Below are 19,360 nucleotides of genomic sequence, written 5' to 3' on the forward strand. Positions count from 1 at the left end.
ACACGAAGCTTCTGGGCCGCAACGCTAAACCACATCCACGGACAAATGATAGCAGCAACAGAAGTCGATACTTAATGCACAAGTGTAAAATGAAAAATTATCTGGCAGTCTCCGACTGTGGTCACCCAGAGGAGATCACGGAACAAATAATAATGACTCAATGCCTGATTCGAAAATATGGAAGAGGCGATAATCACAGCGATAATAAGCTCCACTATTCCCGACGCAATCGTCTGGCTCAACCGCCTCAATGTATAAATACAGTTGCTGCTCTCCATCAAGATCAGCTGTACGAGGAAGAGATCTACAGAGATATATTAGAGATACAGATTTACATACAGAGTCATTCACTCACATAGAGACCCACACACTCACAGACATACAGATTTACTTACAGAGCCATGCACTCACACAGAGACCCACACACTCACACTGACATACAGATTCACGTACAGAGCCATTCACTCACAGAGAGACCCACACACTCACACAGACATACAGATTCACGTACAGAGCCATTCACTCACACAGAGACCCACACACTCACACAGACATACAGATTCACTTACAGAGCCATGCACTCACACAGAGACCCACACACTCACACTGACATACAGATTCACGTACAGAGCCATTCACTCACAGAGAGACCCACACACTCACACAGACATACAGATTCACGTACAGAGCCATTCACTCACACAGAGACCCACACACTCACACAGACATACAGATTCCCGTACAGAGCCATTCACTCACAGAGAGACCCACACACTCACACAGACATACAGATTCACGTACAGAGGCATTCACTCACACAGAGACCCACACACTCACACAGACATACAGAATCACGTACAGAGTCATGCATTCACATAGAGACCCACACACACAGACATACAGATTCACGTACAGAGCCATTCACTCACACAGAGACCCACACACTCACAGTCTCACACAGACATACAGATTCACGTACAGAGCCATTCACTCACACAGAGACCCACACACTCACACAGACATACCGATTCACGTACAGAGCCATTCTCTCACATAGAGACCCACACACTCACACAGTGATCTATGCGAAGGAGGCATCGTCAAAGCGATACACTCCACTGCTCCTGACGCAACCATCTGGCCCCACCACCTCAATGTAACATCGCAGTTGTTGCTCTTCGTCGACATCAGCTGTGCGAAGGCAAAACGGCCGTGTCGTGTTTTAAGTCGACACAGAAGTCAAGAGGTCAAAGTGAGCTGATGAAATGGGGCCCATTCCAAGTGACATGGTCACAGGCAGGAGATTACAACACCCGACACTTGCCTGTCGAATGTACCGAGGGCGAAACTCACAACGCGGTTCTCACTCGCGGAATTCCATCACTTCAACCTCGTCCTTGGCGACTTGCCCATCTCAATCACGGTTCGATGCTGAGCTGTAGAGTCCGCGCAGTAACTCGCGATTGGCTTGTACAGCCGCGTGTCCGCTTCCACACCAGTGCCACAATAATAACCCTTAAACACAGTCACGTCCTGTGTGTGAACGTTTTTTTATGTAATTTGTCCAAGCCAAATTGAATTACAGAGAACTTTATTTAACGTTGGTTTCAGGAGGGTCCTGCCAACAACGTTGCTGATTGACCAATTGAACAACTTGCTGCGTAATTATTGTTTGCGCAATACCAGTCGACATCATCTCTCTCTCTCTTGCTGTCGGGGACGAATCACACAAACGCGACGCTGAACGGCCACCCAGTCTGGGAATCGGACCCAGGCGACCTTCTGTGCTGTGACCACCACCCCCGCCGCCCACCTGAAACAGCCGAATGGCAACTCCCTCCTCCCTCCCTCCCTCCTTTTGTTTTATGCCACTGACATTTATTCCACCGCGACGCAGATTTGCGTGCAGATCCGAGATGTCTTCATTGGCTTTGCCCGCCGCGGTCAGCGCGGAGCGTGCGTGCCCACGGAGAAGAAAGTCCACCGAGCAGCGGTCCCGATAATTGAGACTCGGTGCGCTGCTGCCGCTGCTGCTGAGGCTGAGGCCGTCGGGCAACAGCGGCCAGGAGCAAAGCACGGAGCCAGGAAATCCACGATAAATCCACGCGTGCGCAACGGCCTCTTCCCCAACAGCGGAACGCAACGGGGAATCCCAGCGTGCCGTGCTTGCGCCGCTGACTACATCACCGACTCCATCGAATGTCACGGTTCTCATCCACCCGCGTTGAACGCGTGTGGCACAGGCGGCCGGCCATCCGGGGTGAATGCCGCGGGTGGATTATAACCGTGACATTCGGGTTCACCGTCTGCTTCTTTAAAAAAAAAGAGTCTGCCATTGCGTGACGACGTCACGGTCCAAAATTTTCCATATTCTAAAAATTACACCGCAAATCGCTCGATTGAGATTTGCGCGTGAGCAACATTGGCAGGGCCCTCTGAAGACTAGAGCCTTGAGACTCGGTGAGACTTCCCTGGGATAACAAGCGCCTACACGGCATAGGAACAATAATGTCAACAACAATAAGAACAATAACAACAACATGAACGCAGTGTACGTGCACAAGTGACACTGCCGCGTCGCCGTGCGGGAAGCGGCTGCTTTGCTCGCGCCGTCTCCGTTGCAGGGGTCCGGCCGCGTCGTGGGGAGATTAATTAGCGAGCTGGAGGCCAGGCCGAGCTCCACGACGGGCTGGAGGCCAGGCTGAGCTCCACGAGTAATCTCCCTTCCCGTCCGCGGCGTTGTTTAAACTTTATAAGCGAGGCGGTGCCGAGCTGTCGTGTTAGCACGCGTTTCACCGGCTGGGCCTGCCACGGTCACCCCCAGTGACTGCGGCATTACTCCCTCCCTCCCTGCCTCCCTCCCTGCCTCCCTCCCTCACCACCACCACCCCGGCAAGACGCAGGTGCGTGCCGGTGCACGGCTCAATGCAAAAGGGGAATATATTCCCCCAAACAGCCTTCAAAACACTGTTAGGGCGACTGCTGTTCGCAAGCACCCATGCAGGCCGGCACGGAACCACCCGGAGGTGGTGTGGCCGGGAAAAAAAAAACACGCCCGGCTGCCTGTTCATCCCCGACGCTGATATATAAACAGCGCACCAGGTTCTACTCACTTACATTGCTCCGTTTCTGGAAGCCCCGGATCGGTATGGATATTTGCCACGGATGTTGGCCGTGCATGGAACTCGGAGCGCCGGGTTCGCAGCGCGGCGCGCTACCCCCCCCCACGCCGCCGCTGCGAACGCACGCAACGCGCTCTAAGCCCCCCCAGCTCGCTCGCCTCAACGCAGCGCACTAACCGCTACACCACCGCTCCCCAGAATGTGTGCACGGTCCAGGCACACACATGTCGAGCAGTATGCAGGCGCGTCTGCTTTGTGCTTTCAGGCGCACACACAGAGAGAGGTGCAAAGGCAAAGATGTGTTTAGAAGCACGCGTTTAGAGTATTTGGCTGCTATGAATGTCAATTTGTTTGAGCTTTCATTTGTGGCCAGGCCGCTTCTGAAAAAGAGCTGCGTAGCTCAGCGGGCCTCACCTGGTGAAATGAAAACATTTGTTTGACACCAAACAAAACAACCTGAACACACTCATCAACGACAGCACTGTTCATTGTGATTGTGCACCACTGCCAAGTAATCTGCCAATCGAGTCTCGTCTGAGACACTCTGCGTGCTTGGGGTCACGCTGTGTTCGACCGCCACACCGCAGGTCACGGCCCTCGTCTCTCTGCTTCTTCCCTGCCACTGCTCCACTTTGGGGATTCCCTCCCATCACGGTCTCTCCTCTCCCAAGCCCTTGAACAGGCAGCACCAACCCGTCACGGTCTCTCCCCTCCCAAGCCCTTGAACAGGCAGCACCAACCCGTCACGGTCTCTCCTCTCCCAAGCCCTTGAACAGGCAGCACCAACCCGTCACGGTCTCTCCCCTCCCAAGCCCTTGAACAGGCAGCACCAACCCGTCACGGTCTCTCCCCTCCCAAGCCCTTGAACAGGCAGCACCAACCCGTCACGGTCTCTCCCCTCCCAAGCCCTTGAACAGGCAGCACCAACCCGTCACGGTCTCTCCCCTCCCAAGCCCTTGAACAGGCAGCACCAACCCGTCACGGTCTCTCCTCTCCCAAGCCCTTGAACAAGCAGCACCAACCCGTCACGGTCTCTCCCTTCCCAAGCCCTTGAACAGGCAGCACCAACCCGTCACGGTCTCTCCTCTCCCAAGCCCTTGAACAGGCAGCACCAACCCGTCACGGTCTCTCCCCTCCCAAGCCCTTGAACAGGCAGCACCAACCCGTCACGGTCTCTCCCCTCCCAAGCCCTTGAACAGGCAGCACCAACCCGTCACGGTCTCTCCCCTCCCAAGCCCTTGAACAGGCAGCACCAACCCGTCACGGTCTCTCCCCTCCCAAGCCCTTGAACAGGCAGCACCAACCCGTCACGGTCTCTCCTCTCCCAAGCCCTTGAACAAGCAGCACCAACCCGTCACGGTCTCTCCCTTCCCAAGCCCTTGAACAGGCAGCACCAACCCGTCACGGTCTCTCCCCTCCCAAGCCCTTGAACAGGCAGCACCAACCCGTCACGGTCTCTCCTCTCCCAAGCCCTTGAACAGGCAGCACCAACCCGTCACGATCTCTCCTCTCCCAAGCCCTTGAACAGGCAGCACCAACCCGTCACGGTCTCTCCCCTCCCAAGCCCTTGAACAGGCAGCACCAACCCGTCACGGTCTCTCCCCTCCCAAGCCCTTGAACAGGCAGCACCAACCCGTCACGGTCTCTCCCCTCCCAAGCCCTTGAACAGGCAGCACCAACCCGTCACGGTCTCTCCTCTCCCAAGCCCTTGAACAAGCAGCACCAACCCGTCACGGTCTCTCCCTTCCCAAGCCCTTGAACAGGCAGCACCAACCCGTCACGGTCTCTCCTCTCCCAAGCCCTTGAACAGGCAGCACCAACCCGTCACGGTCTCTCCCCTCCCAAGCCCTTGAACAGGCAGCACCAACCCGTCACGGTCTCTCCCCTCCAAAGCCCTTGAACAGGCAGCACCAACCCGTCACGGTCTCTCCCCTCCCAAGCCCTTGAACAGGCAGCACCAACCCGTCACGGTCTCTCCCCTCCCAAGCCCTTGAACAGGCAGCACCAACCCGTCACGGTCTCTCCTCTCCCAAGCCCTTGAACAAGCAGCACCAACCCGTCACGGTCTCTCCCTTCCCAAGCCCTTGAACAGGCAGCACCAACCCGTCACGGTCTCTCCCCTCCCAAGCCCTTGAACAGGCAGCACCAACCCGTCACGGTCTCTCCTCTCCCAAGCCCTTGAACAGGCAGCACCAACCCGTCACGGTCTCTCCCCTCCCAAGCCCTTGAACAGGCAGCACCAACCCGTCACGGTCTCTCCCTTCCCAAGCCCTTGAACAGGCAGCACCAACCCGTCACGGTCTCTCCCCTCCCAAGCCCTTGAACAGGCAGCACCAACCCGTCACGGTCTCTCCCCTCCCAAGCCCTTGAACAGGCAGCACCAACCCGTCACGGTCTCTCCTCTCCCAAGCCCTTGAACAAGCAGCACCAACCCGTCACGGTCTCTCCCTTCCCAAGCCCTTGAACAGGCAGCACCAACCCGTCACGGTCTCTCCCCTCCCAAGCCCTTGAACAGGCAGCACCAACCCGTCACGGTCTCTCCTCTCCCAAGCCCTTGAACAGGCAGCACCAACCCGTCACGGTCTCTCCCCTCCCAAGCCCTTGAACAGGCAGCACCAACCCGTCACGGTCTCTCCCTTCCCAAGCCCTTGAACAGGCAGCACCAACCCGTCACGGTCTCTCCTCTCCCAAGCCCTTGAACAGGCAGCACCAACCCGTCACGGTCTCTCCCCTCCCAAGCCCTTGAATAGGCAGCACCAACTCGTCACGATCTCTGCTCTCCCAAGCCCTTGAACAGGCAGCACCAACCCGTCACGGTCTCTCCCCTCCCAAGCCCTTGAACAGGCAGCACCAACCCGTCACGGTCTCTCCTCTCCCAAGCCCTTGAACAGGCAGCACCAACCCGTCACGGTCTCTCCCCTCCCAAGCCCTTGAACAGGCAGCACCAACCCGTCACGGTCTCTCCCTTCCCACGCCCTTGAACAGGCAGCACCAACCCGTCACGGTCTCTCCTCTCCCAAGCCCTTGAACAGGCAGCACCAACCCGTCACGGTCTCTCCCCTCCCAAGCCCTTGAACAGGCAGCACCAACCCGTCACGGTCTCTCCCCTCCCAAGCCCTTGAACAGGCAGCACCAACCCGTCACGGTCTCTCCTCTCCCAAGCCCTTGAACAAGCAGCACCAACCCGTCACGGTCTCTCCCTTCCCAAGCCCTTGAACAGGCAGCACCAACCCGTCACGGTCTCTCCTCTCCCAAGCCCTTGAACAGGCAGCACCAACCCGTCACGGTCTCTCCCCTCCCAAGCCCTTGAACAGGCAGCACCAACCCGTCACGGTCTCTCCCCTCCAAAGCCCTTGAACAGGCAGCACCAACCCGTCACGGTCTCTCCCCTCCCAAGCCCTTGAACAGGCAGCACCAACCCGTCACGGTCTCTCCCCTCCCAAGCCCTTGAACAGGCAGCACCAACCCGTCACGGTCTCTCCTCTCCCAAGCCCTTGAACAAGCAGCACCAACCCGTCACGGTCTCTCCCTTCCCAAGCCCTTGAACAGGCAGCACCAACCCGTCACGGTCTCTCCCCTCCCAAGCCCTTGAACAGGCAGCACCAACCCGTCACGGTCTCTCCTCTCCCAAGCCCTTGAACAGGCAGCACCAACCCGTCACGGTCTCTCCCCTCCCAAGCCCTTGAACAGGCAGCACCAACCCGTCACGGTCTCTCCCTTCCCAAGCCCTTGAACAGGCAGCACCAACCCGTCACGGTCTCTCCTCTCCCAAGCCCTTGAACAGGCAGCACCAACCCGTCACGGTCTCTCCCCTCCCAAGCCCTTGAATAGGCAGCACCAACTCGTCACGATCTCTGCTCTCCCAAGCCCTTGAACAGGCAGCACCAACCCGTCACGGTCTCTCCCCTCCCAAGCCCTTGAACAGGCAGCACCAACCCGTCACGGTCTCTCCTCTCCCAAGCCCTTGAACAGGCAGCACCAACCCGTCACGGTCTCTCCCCTCCCAAGCCCTTGAACAGGCAGCACCAACCCGTCACGGTCTCTCCCTTCCCACGCCCTTGAACAGGCAGCACCAACCCGTCACGGTCTCTCCTCTCCCAAGCCCTTGAACAGGCAGCACCAACCCGTCACGGTCTCTCCCCTCCCAAGCCCTTGAACAGGCAGCACCAACCCGTCACGGTCTCTCCTCTCCCAATCCCTTGAACAGGCAGCACCAACCCGTCACGGTCTCTCCTCTCCCAAGCCCTTGAACAGGCAGCACCAACTCGTTAACGCCAACCCACAATCCGCTATCCCACAAGCGTCGGTGAACATTTTGCGAGCGCTCGTCCCACATGATACGCGACCACGCAGCCACGCACCATCGCAAAGCTCCCGTGGCAAGGGTGGGTAACGAGAGGGTGGGTAACGAGAAGGGTGGGTAACGAGATCATGGGTTGGGTTCGGCGATAGCAACACACACGTGCGACCGCAGCCAGCCACACGGACACACACACACCACGTGATGGCCGGGCTTACTCACACACACACACCACGTGGTGGCTGGGCTTACTCACACACACACCACGTGATGGCTGGGCTTACTCACACACCACGTGATTGCTGGGCTTACTCAGCCACACACCACGTGGTAGCTGGGCTTACTCACACACACCACGTGGTGGCTGGGCTTACTCACACACACACACCACGTGGTGGCTGGGCTTACTCAGGCACACACACCACGTGGTAGCTGGGCTTACTAGCCACACACACCACGTGGTAGCTGGGCTTACTCACACACACCACGTGGTGGCTGGGCTTACTCACACACACACCACGTGGTGGCTGGGCTTACTCAGCCACGCCACGTGATGGCTGGGCTTACTCACACACACACCACGTGGTAGCTGGGCTTACTCAGCCACACACACACACCACGTGATGGCTGGGCTTACTCAGCCACGCCACGTGATGGCTGGGCTTTCTCACACGCACACCACGTGGTAGATGGGCTTACTCAGCCACACACACCACGTGGTGGCTGGGCTTACTCAGCCACACACACACCACGTGGTGGCTGGGCTTACTCACACACACACCACGTGGTAACTGGGATTGTAGCGGTGCTCTCTCCGGGGCTGACGTTGCTTCACCTCTGTTTCCATAACCACACCGCAAACCGCACCTCCGATTAGCCCGTGAAGTTCAACACATACAGACCGTGGTATGTGGTCGTCTTGGCGCGTGCACGCACACAGACGCACACACACACACGCGCACACACACACGCACACACGCACGCACACACACACGCACGCACGCATACACACACACGCACACACACGCACACACACGCACACACACGCACGCATGCACGCACACACGCACGCACACACACGCACGCACACACACACGCGCACGCCTGCACGCTCAGCACGTGTTGCTTTGGAGTATTTATGGCTAAAGGAAACTCAAAGTGGAACCGCGCTCTGCGTCTTCACACGTAACGACAGTATGCATGCTGCTGCATGAATTCACATTGATATGGAAAGCCCAATCAGGCTGATGGACTGAAAACAAAAGTTATTTCCTAAAACTGTGGCGACACAGATTCATGATTCTGTTCTCGCGCATGGCGACACGCTCATGAGATCGATATCAGCGTCGAGGTCTGCTGCTGGACACAGCGACAAGAGGCCTGCAGGAGAGAGAGTTGGTGTCGTTTGGGTCTCCCTACTCCCTTGAAGGGTCTCTATTGGTCTCTATCTCTATGGGTCTCTATCTCTATGGGTCTCTATCTCTATGGGTCTCTATTGCTGTGGGTCTCTATGGGTCTCTGGTTCTGTATCTCTATGGGTCTCTATCGCTATGGGTCTCTATCGCTACGGGTCTCTATCGCTATGGGTCTCTATCGCTATGGGTCTCTGGTTCTGTATCTCTATGGGTCTCTATCTCTATGGGTCTCTATGGGTCTCTATCTCTATGGGTCACTATGCATCCATGCGGTTTAGTGTATGGTCCGTAGTTTGAGTTGCGCGGCCACAGTCGCAAGGCTGTGGCTTGTTTCTTTTATTTTCTTGATTGTGACAACACATGAAGACGGCCGATATTGTTTTACTCTTAAGGAGTGTCGGTGAGAGTCATGCAGACGGCTTCCCTGTGCCAAAGCAGAGGAAAGCACCGCATGGCCACAAGCCCCACCACAGTCGGGTAAAGGGGCGTGACTTTGCTGGAGACCACGGTTTTTAATACCACCAAGGTTTTTAATACCACCAAGGTCAACACGACTTTAAGGAAAAACAAATAGCGACAAAATGAGAAATTAAAGAGCCTGCGTTGGCAGTGCTGCAAAAGACACACACACGAAGAACCTATGAAGGCGCTGCGAATAACACATGCCGATTAAAGATAAACACCCGACCTATGACACACGCAAACCTCGCGCGGTGCCCCGCGGCCTCAACGCTGGGGTCTCCGGCCCGGTCAGCGGCAGCGCCGCGGTGGCCAGGAGACGTGGACCACGTCGCCTGGTACACAGGAGGTCGTTGGTTTCGATCCAGACCCTGACGCCTGCTGCTGTATATTTGGAGTTTGCGGTGTCTCTCTCTCTCATCATCATCACGGTGGCTAGTAGATGTTAACTACCTCGCCTGGTATACAGGAGGTCGTGGGCGCGATCCCGACCCTGACGCCTGCTGCTTTATATTTGGAGTTTGCGTGTCTCTCTGCCCGTGGTTTTCCCCTCCACATTTGGCTGCTGTAAATGTCCACGTAATGAGACGCTTCGTTGAGCTATCATTCGTGATAGCCACGTCGCTTCTGAAAAAAAGAGCTGTATGGCGCAGTGGGCATTACCTGGTAAAAATTAAAACAAAAGAGACTTTTTAGATTCAGCAGATGTTTGGGATCTGTCGTCGAGTCCGAGGCAGAATTAAATCAGCGTTGTCAGTCCCAAAGAGCTCACTCGGAGCGTGTGCCATCGGCGGGGTGGCGCATTCGCGACGGACCCGACTCGCGAGAGCGCACGGCTAAACGTCACGCTGAGACTCGCTTCAGTGACTCGCTTCAGTGACTCGCTTCAGTGACTCGTTTCAGAGACTCGCTTCAGGCGACTCGCTTCACGACACTCGCTTCAGTGACTCGCTTCAATGACTCGTTTCAGAGACTCGCTTCAGGCGACTCGCTTCACGCCACTCGCTTCAGTGACTCGCTTCACGCCACTCGCTTCAGTGACTCGCTTCACGCCACTCGCTTCAGTGACTCGCTTCACGACACTCGCTTCAGTGACTCGCTTCACGACACTCGCTTCAGTGACTCGCTTGACGCCACTCGTTTCAGTGACTCGCTTCACGACACTCGCTTCAGTGACTCGCTTCAGTGACTCGTTTCACAGACTCGCTTCACGCCACTCGCTTCAGTGACTCGCTTCACGCCACTCGCTTCAATGACTCGCTTCACGACACTCGCTTCAGACTCGCTTCACGACACTCGCTTCAGTGACTCGCTTCACGCCACTCGCTTCAGTGACTCGCTTCACGACACTCGCTTCAGTGACTCGCTTCACGACACTCGCTTCAGTGACTCGCTTCACGACACTCGCTTCAGTGACTCGCTTCACGACACTCGCTTCAGTGACTCGCTTCACGACACTCGCTTCAGTGACTCGCTTCAAGACACTCGCTTCATTATCTCGCTTCACTACACTCGCTTCAGTGACTCGCTTCACGACACTCGCTTCATTATCTCGCTTCACGACACTCGCTTCATTATCTCGCTTCACGACACTCGCTTCAGTGACTCGCTTCACGACACTCACTTCATTTACTCGCTTCACGACACTCGCTTCAGTGACTCGCTTCACGCCACTCGCTTCAGTGACTCGCTTCACGCCACTCGCTTCAGTGACTCGCTTCACGCCACTCGCTTCAGTGACTCGCTTCACGACACTCGCTTCAGTGACTCGCTTCACGACACTCGCTTCAGTGACTCGCTTGACGCCACTCGTTTCAGTGACTCGCTTCACGACACTCGCTTCAGTGACTCGCTTCAGTGACTCGTTTCACAGACTCGCTTCACGCCACTCGCTTCAGTGACTCGCTTCACGCCACTCGCTTCAATGACTCGCTTCACGACACTCGCTTCAGACTCGCTTCACGACACTCGCTTCAGTGACTCGCTTCACGCCACTCGCTTCAGTGACTCGCTTCACGACACTCGCTTCAGTGACTCGCTTCACGACACTCGCTTCAGTGACTCGCTTCACGACACTCGCTTCAGTGACTCGCTTCACGACACTCGCTTCAGTGACTCGCTTCACGACACTCGCTTCAGTGACTCGCTTCACGACACTCGCTTCAGTGACTCGCTTCAAGACACTCGCTTCATTATCTCGCTTCACTACACTCGCTTCAGTGACTCGCTTCACGACACTCGCTTCATTATCTCGCTTCACGACACTCGCTTCATTATCTCGCTTCACGACACTCGCTTCAGTGACTCGCTTCACGACACTCGCTTCATTTACTCGCTTCACGACACTCGCTTCGCGCGACTCGCTTCACGACGCTCGCTCGCGGAGCTTCAGCGACAGGGTGTGGAGCGCGGCCTCCTGCCGGTGATGTGGCGGGCGCCTTCGTGAGGAAATTAAAGACGCGGATGAGGATGAAGGAAACTTGTGTAAACCCGAACCCACAAACGAAACAAACATCTGGGAGGGAGGCGGATAAAAACAGACGAAGGTAACCCTGGTAGCCTCGAACCGACTGCTGGGGCTACCGCGTCGGCGAGGCACAGGAGGGGGGTGAGCGGCCAAACACCACGCCCGGCCGCCTTTGTCTCCTCAGTGCTCACGTGTTTTTTACGCATCGCACGAAGCACTCGTTCGAGGCTCCGACGACCTTGTGGAGACTTCGCGGCTGGTTCAAATAATCGCCACTCGTACTTCGACGTGAGCGGGGGAACTCGAGCAGCCGCGTTTGTCGTGTCGTGCGCCACAGTAAGGGCCCACTGGGCTACACGGCTCGTTTTCAGAAGCGACCTGGCCACAAATGATAACGCGACGAAGTGGTGTATCACGTAGCAATGCATAGCTAACAAAATACTCTCAAAGCATGTTTCTAAATGTGGAGGGAAAATCGCAGGGCCCCGAGAAAAATCCACGCGGCCACGGGGAGAGAGACACGCAAACTCCAAATATACAGCAGCAGGCGTCAAGGGTTGGGATCGAACCCACGGCCTCCTGTACACCAGGCGAGGTAGTTAACATCTCTTAGCCACCGGGATGATGAGAGAGAGAGACACGCAAACTCCAAATATACAGCAGCAGGCGTCAGGGTCGGGATCGAACCCACGACCTCCTGTGCACCAGGCGAGGTAGTTGGCGCGCCGCCATCCCCCGCACAGAACGCCACTCGCTCCTGAACGGGCCACGGCGCCGCGTCAGCCCAGCACGCAACTGGGCGTCCCCACGCGCCAGCGCATGGAAGTCCTCGCCCCAAACCCCGATCCAGTCCATGGGGGAACAACAATCCACCAGCATCCACGCCGTGTGTGTAGACAGTGTGTGTGTAGTCAGTGTGTGTGTGTGGTCAGTGTGTGTAGTGTGTGTGTGTAGTCTGTATGTGTGTGTAGTCAGTGTGCGTAGTCTGGGTGTGTAGTGTGTGTCTGTGTGTAGTGTGTGTCTGTGTGTAGTGTGTGTCTGTGTAATGTAGTGTGTGTGTAGTGTGTGTGTGTAGTGTGTGTGTAGTGTAGTCAGTGTGTGTGTGTAGTCAGTGTGTGTGTGTGGTCTGTGTGTGTGTAGTAAGTGTGTGTGTGTAGTCTGTGTGTGTGTAGTCAGCGTGTGTGTGTAGTTTGTGTGTGTGCGTCAGGGAGCGGTGGTGTAGCGGTTAGCGCCACGCTGCGCTACGAACCTGGCGATCCGAATTCCAATCCCGCTCACGGCCAATCCCGGTGACGATTATCTGAACCGGTCCTGGGCCTCCCCTAGGTCGACTCAACCTCAAATGAGTACCTGGTGTGTAGTAGTAAACATCGCCACTAGGGAGACAAAGGCGGCCAGGTGTGGTGCTAACCCACCCCCTCGTGTGCCGTTCCGGCCTTCATCGTTTGTGCTACTCGCTAACAGCACTTGCCCCATCAGTCTGTTCAGGCTATACGGGGGTCTTTGTGAGATCGGAGTGAGTGAGTTGAGCGATCAACCCCCCCCCCCTCGTCTGTGAAGTTCACGCAGCAGTTGGGAGAGGCTGAGGGCCCAGGCGGGGTTCGGATACACCCGGCACCACCATCATCATCATTCCTCCGTTCTGGGTCGATAAACTAAATGAGTAACCACTTTGTGGGGGTGGTCAAGCAGTGTTTGCCCCATATATAACCCCCCCCCCCCCCGACCTTAACCGCCATAGGAATGTGGAATGTCCACTACTGGCTCTGCATGGCTGGAAACGGGAGATGAGCGGTTTGGCAGCAGCTATGGGCTCAGCACCAGCGGCAGGGTCGTGACGGTGGCCATTAGAGGCCAATTCTGATAGAACCTCGACCCGTGCAGGGGTCTCAGGGTGGAGAGGGTCTCAGGGTGGAGAGGGTCTCAGGGTGGAGGGGGTCTCAGGGTGGAGAGGGTCTCAGGGTAAAGAGGGTCTCAGGGTGGAGAGGGTCTCAGGGTGGAGAGGGTCTCAGGGTGGAGGGGGTCTCAGGGTGGAGGAGGTCTCAGGGTGGGGATGGTCTCAGGGTGGAGGGGGTCTCAGGGTGGAGATGGTCTCAGGGTGAGGAGGGTCTCAGGGTAAAGAGGGTCGCAGGGTGGAAGAGGTCTCAGGATGGAGAGGGTCTCAGGGTGGAGAGGGTCTCAGGGTGGAGAGGGTCTCAGGGTAAAGAGGGTCTCAGGGTGGAGGGGGTCTCAGGGTGGAGAGGGTCTCAGGGTGGAGAGGGTCTCAGGGTGGAGAGGGTCTCAGGGTAAAGAGGGTCTCAGGGTGGAGGAGGTCTCAGGGTGGAGGGGGTCTCAGGGTGGAGAGGGTCTCAGGGTGGAGAGGGTCTCAGGGTGGAGAGGGTCTCAGGGTAAAGAGGGTCTCAGGGTGGAGGAGGTCTCAGAGTGGAGGGGGTCTCAGGGTGGAGAGGGTCTCAGGGTGGAGGGGGTCTCAGGGTGGAGGGGGTCTCAGGGTGGAGGGGGTCTCAGGGTAAAGAGGGTCTCAGGGTGGAGGGGGTCTCAGGGTGGAGATGGTCTCAGGGTGGAGGGGGTCTCAGGGTGGAGAGGGTCTCAGGGTGGAGGGGGTCTCAGTGTGGAGGGGGTCTCAGGGTGGAGAGGGTCTCAGGGTGGAAGTGGTCTCAGGGTGGAGAGGGTCTCAGGGTGGAGGGGGTCTCAGGGTGGAGGGGGTCTCAGGGTGGAGGGGGTCTCAGGGTGGAGGGGGTCTCAGGGTGGAGGGGGTCTCAGGGTAAAGAGGGTCTCAGGGTGGAGGGGGTCTCAGGGTGGAGAGGGTCTCAGGGTGGAGGGGGTCTCAGGGTGGAGGGGGTCTCAGGGTGGAGGGGGTCTCAGGGTGGAGGGGGTTAGAGATGAATGGGGAGGGGGTGACGGTGCAGGCACCCCCCGGGCTTCGTACTCACGGCTCTGCCTCGATGCTCTGCACCCTCGCCACGTAGTTAGCCGGGATCCACCCTTCGGGGCCCCCCTCCGAGGGGGCCCCGCGCTCCACGAGCCACGCGTACCACCAGCTGTCAGGGCCCGCGTCGGGGACCTTCAGCAGGTCTCCCTTCACGAAGCTCAGGTCGTCCTGGGTCCTTGCCTCGTAGTCGAACAGGGCCACAAAGAGGTGAGGGGCCACGGGCCCGTTGGGGGGCCCAGGATCGTCGGGGCGCCGCTCGACCGAGCACGGGCAGCCCATGGCTCCCGGGAACCCCCTCAGAGGAGTTCCCCCCCACCGGGGACCTCCCCCCCCCCTCCTACTTACTAGAGACTCGTCTAGCCTGGGGTCCACGCGACTCACCGCGGGCCCCCTTACGTCTCAAATCGGGGCCCTCTCACGGGACTCCTTCGCTCGTGGAGCCCGGAGCACGGGACCCCTCTAAGACACCGTTCGCCCTCGCCTCCAGTGGGGCCCCGCGGGTCCCCTTGGTGGCAGCGCGTATGGAGGAGGAGCTGGAGGTGAAGAGGACGACGATGTTGTTGTTGTTGAGGCTGCAAGGAGCAGCAGACCCCCTCACGTTCCGCGCTGGTCCCCTCTCGGGCCCCGGGGAGTCCGGGCCGGGTCCGTGCGGTCTCGGCGACAGAAACCTCTCAGCGTCGCGGGGCCCCGCCTCTGTGTTCCACCGAGAGCTGCACCCTCCTCCCTCTCCTCTTCCTCCCCCTCCTCTTCCTCCTCCTCCCCTCTTCTTCCCAGGTCTCCACTCCCCTCCCTCACCCTTCCCTTAACCAGGTCTCCTACCCCGTCTCCCTCTGGTCTTCGATCTGCCACCCAGGTCTCCTATTCCTATTAACCCAGGTCCCCTGTCTCTCACCGCGGTCTCCCCCCCCACACCCGGTCGGCTGTCGTCTCGATGTCGCAGCCGGGCGGACTGCGCCCCAGCGCTCGCCTGGACCCCCCGGGCCTGCCCCCGCGACTCGCAGGAAACCCGGGCGGGTGGACCCCGCGTGATCCCCACGGGGTCCACCCCCACCCCATCCCTCGCAATACAATGGCGCAGCGGTGAACCCCTCGGGGATTTTCGGGGGTATAGTCATCGTCACCAGCAGCAGCAGCAGCCAAGATCAATCCACTGCTGGGTGAAGGCGAGTGAGTGGGTGAATGGACGAGTGAGTGAGCAGGGTGGTGGACGGGTGAGCGAGATGGTTGTGATCCCGCGGTGTAACGATCCACCCGGCAGCTGCACACAAACCGAGCTCACCGCTCCATCTCCCCGGTTGGACGTCCTCTCGGGCTGCCACTCCGTAGTTATCCTTTTCCATCGTCCGTGGTCCCTGCGAGCCGTGACGCGTCCTGCCCAGGCCCCACTCGCTCCTCTTGACGGTCTGGATCAGGGGGTCGGCAACCTGCAGCTTCGGAGCCGCATGCGGTGGCTCTTTAAGGACTGCAGCGCGGCTCTTGAAATTCGAAAAAAAATGGCTCTTCTTGTTGTTTTGGTTGCCGAACCCTGACCATGGGAGTCCAGGTAACCATGGAAGTCCAGTTTACCATGGAAGTCCAGTTTAACATGGAAGTCCAATTCACCATGGAAGTCCAGGTAACCATGGAAATCCAATTCACCATGGAAATCCAGTTCACCATGGGAGTCCAGTTCACCATGGAAGTCCAGTTCACCATGGGAGTCCAGTTCACCATGGAAGTCCAGTTCGCCATGGGAGTCCAGTTCGCCATGGGAGTCCAGTTCACCATGGAAATCCAGTTCACCATGGGAGTCCAGTTCACCATGGAAGTCCAGTTCACCATAGGCAGGGTTCAGCAACCTATGGCTCCGGAGCCGCATGCGGCTCATGAAGGGCTGCTTCGTGACATCATTTATTAAGGATCCACCGTCTGTCGCGTTCACCACACGCATTACGGATCTTTAAATACAGTATTGCTGCTTTTTACCGAAAAAGATTGTCTCTTGTTGTTTTGGTTGCCGGCCCCTGGTCGAGATGATGATGATAGTGTCTCTATCCTGTTCTCTAATCCACGCATTCCTCGTCTCTCCGTCTCTCAGTGCTATTCCACGCGCGCGTCTTGTGCACTTGTCGGTTTTTGTTCCGCACGTTTGGTTCGTGGCCGCGGTGTCGGCAGCAGGAGACGCTACTACCACGCTCTGGCGAGACACATTCCTCCTTGGCGCCTTGGTTACCTGGGAGGACGGTACTGGTGCCTCACAGCAAGGAGCCATGGGTTCGATCACCGAGTCAGGCGCCTTTCTGTGCGGAGTTTGTATTCCTGTTATCCATGGGTTTCATCCGGATTCTGCGGTTTACTCCCATGGCTAACCACACACGCGCACACACGATAGTAACTAAAAACATTCATATTCTTGGTTCTTTCGGTAAAGTCATGTAGAAGGGAAATAATAAAATAATCAAAATCAAACAATAAAATTCAATTAAAACGTCGTAATTTAATTTACTTATTTTTTTCTTTTATTTTATTTTTTATTTTTCTTTACCTACATGACTTTACCGAAAGAACCAAGAATATGAATCCATGCAGTCACGAAAGCTTTAAATTGAAAAATAAAAACATTCCGTCAACTTGTAACGTGCCGGCACATCAGCGTTCACCCATCGCTCTCAAAGAAAGACAGATGAGGAGGCGGCAACGAGGAGGAACCACAGGGAATCGGGGAAGGCAGCAGCAGCCAGGCGGTCAGCCGTCACTACCTATAATTGCCCAGGCTCTGGGGTCCTCTATATATTATAACGATGAGTGTTTACACGCAAGAGGGAAACTGGCGCGCCGGGAAAAATCCAACACGCTTTTAGATGCGCTTCTACGGTTGTCTGGAACGCTCTTCCTTCCGATACAATGGACTTTTAAATATTGATTGAAAACTCGTTTCTTTAAAACTGCGTTTTGTGTTTAGTTTGTTGTCCTTTCCCCGCACCTCTGATAAGCACGGTTGGCTACAAACGGTGTGAAAAATGTTCAACATACACGTATCCAATTAATACGTTTTTTATGTAAACAATGGGAGGAAACCGGAGCACCCCGATAAAAACCGGCACATGCGAGGGGGAAACGCTCTATCCCATGCAGACGAAACAAGTGTTGCTGTTCCGCCCTCTCGTGACGTCCAAAGGTTTAGGGCACCTCGACCTGCAAGGAAAGGGCGTTTCCCGACATTTCTGTGATCCGCCAACCCTCGCCGCCTCCGCAAACTGGATCACATGTGTGCGCCGCGACGTAACCACCCAATGCTTAAAACATGATCCTGCAAATTACTCGAGTGGCATTACACGCCGGAGCAGCAACATCATGCCCGCTACTTCTGCGACAAATTGGCAGGCCCCTCATGGAAGCGGTTCTTGAGACTCGGTGAGATTTCCCTGGGTAAACAAGCGGAAGAATAATGATAGTAACACTAATTAAAGTTTATATGTTTAACCAGGTGCGAACTCTCCTCGTGGACTTTCCGGAGCCACAGCCGCCCATACAGATTGCAATAATGATAGGCAGAGGCGGCAGATAGCCCAGCGTGTCGCGTGGCAATGCCTCCCTCTGCTGGCGTTTCACTTTGAATTCAACAGCCAAAGCCATTTCCTGCCCGTATGACCATCGAGGCATTTGTGCTCATCTCCCGTTTACAGCCGAGCAAAGCCAGTGGTGGAGATTCCACGTTCATACGGCGGGGCTGAGTCTATCCATTGGACAGCCATTTTAACACGTAGGCTTTCGCGACTAATATTACTAATAATAAAGGTTTTTGGGTGAGATCGCGTTATTTATAAACTGACTAACCTCTACGGGGAGGATACGTTTCTTAAAACCAGAAAGTTGGAGAAGCTCCGCATTAAGCGGGTAAAATTGATATCTTCACTGGCGTTCCTCAATGGTGCAGAGATTCGAAGGTAATACCAAACGCAGTTAAAATAACACATCACATAAAGTCTGTTAAAGTTAACCAAATACTACACAAAGCCAGCGAATTATTTTTGCTAGAGAAAATACAGCACAACAGGAGTGAATTATCTCTCATTTCGGAATCTCTAAAGCACTTGCACTTAAATAAAAGCAATAGTGTATCCTTTCATTATTGGAATATAATCGATACTATAACACAACAATCGTCTGATAATGTATTTAATCTAACAAAAACTCTAACAAATTATCTATACTTCATAACAAACAATTCTAAACTAAAAACAAACAATTTAAAAACAAAACCGAAATGAACTTAACTAACTGTTTTAACCAGCGACATGATTTCCATCCTTTCTAAACGCCTTAACTTTGCCGTATCCCATGCACAATTCCAGTAGATGAGATAATTGCCGAGGTGGAATCAGCGGTAAAACACCTTCCACATAATGAGGCAGAGATGACTAGACACGAGGTTGCCAAAATAATTGAGAATAGTAAAGTACCAAAAATACATATTAGCTCTAACGAAGCAAAAGCCTTAAGAGAGCTCCGATTAAATAAAGATATTCAAATTCTGGCAGCTGATAAAGGCCGCACTCCTGTAGCGATGTCACGAGCCGATTATGATAATAAAATTAAAGATTTACTAGAGGAAAGTACCTACATTAAAATTAAACGAGATCCAACTAATACTACTGCAATCATTGCAAATTCATTCATCCCCAAAAC

At 55.8% G+C, this 19,360-nt stretch overlaps 1 protein-coding gene across 1 annotated transcript in view; it reads right to left on the minus strand.

Annotated features, from left to right (window-relative positions):
• The window catches only part of LOC144941065 (tyrosine-protein kinase Src42A-like), a 73,397-nt gene extending 58,426 nt beyond the window's left edge, over nt 1-14,971 (minus strand). Inside the window, exon 1 of the mRNA XM_078867497.1 lies at nt 14,694-14,971. Coding sequence (XP_078723623.1) covers nt 14,694-14,971 — 278 coding nt within the window. The remainder of the gene's footprint in view (nt 1-14,693) is intronic.
• Nucleotides 14,972-19,360: the final 4,389 nt, after the last annotated feature.

This window comes from Lampetra fluviatilis, chromosome 24 (assembly GCF_964198595.1).
Source record: "Lampetra fluviatilis chromosome 24, kcLamFluv1.1, whole genome shotgun sequence".
NCBI classification, from domain to species: domain Eukaryota; kingdom Metazoa; phylum Chordata; class Hyperoartia; order Petromyzontiformes; family Petromyzontidae; genus Lampetra; species Lampetra fluviatilis.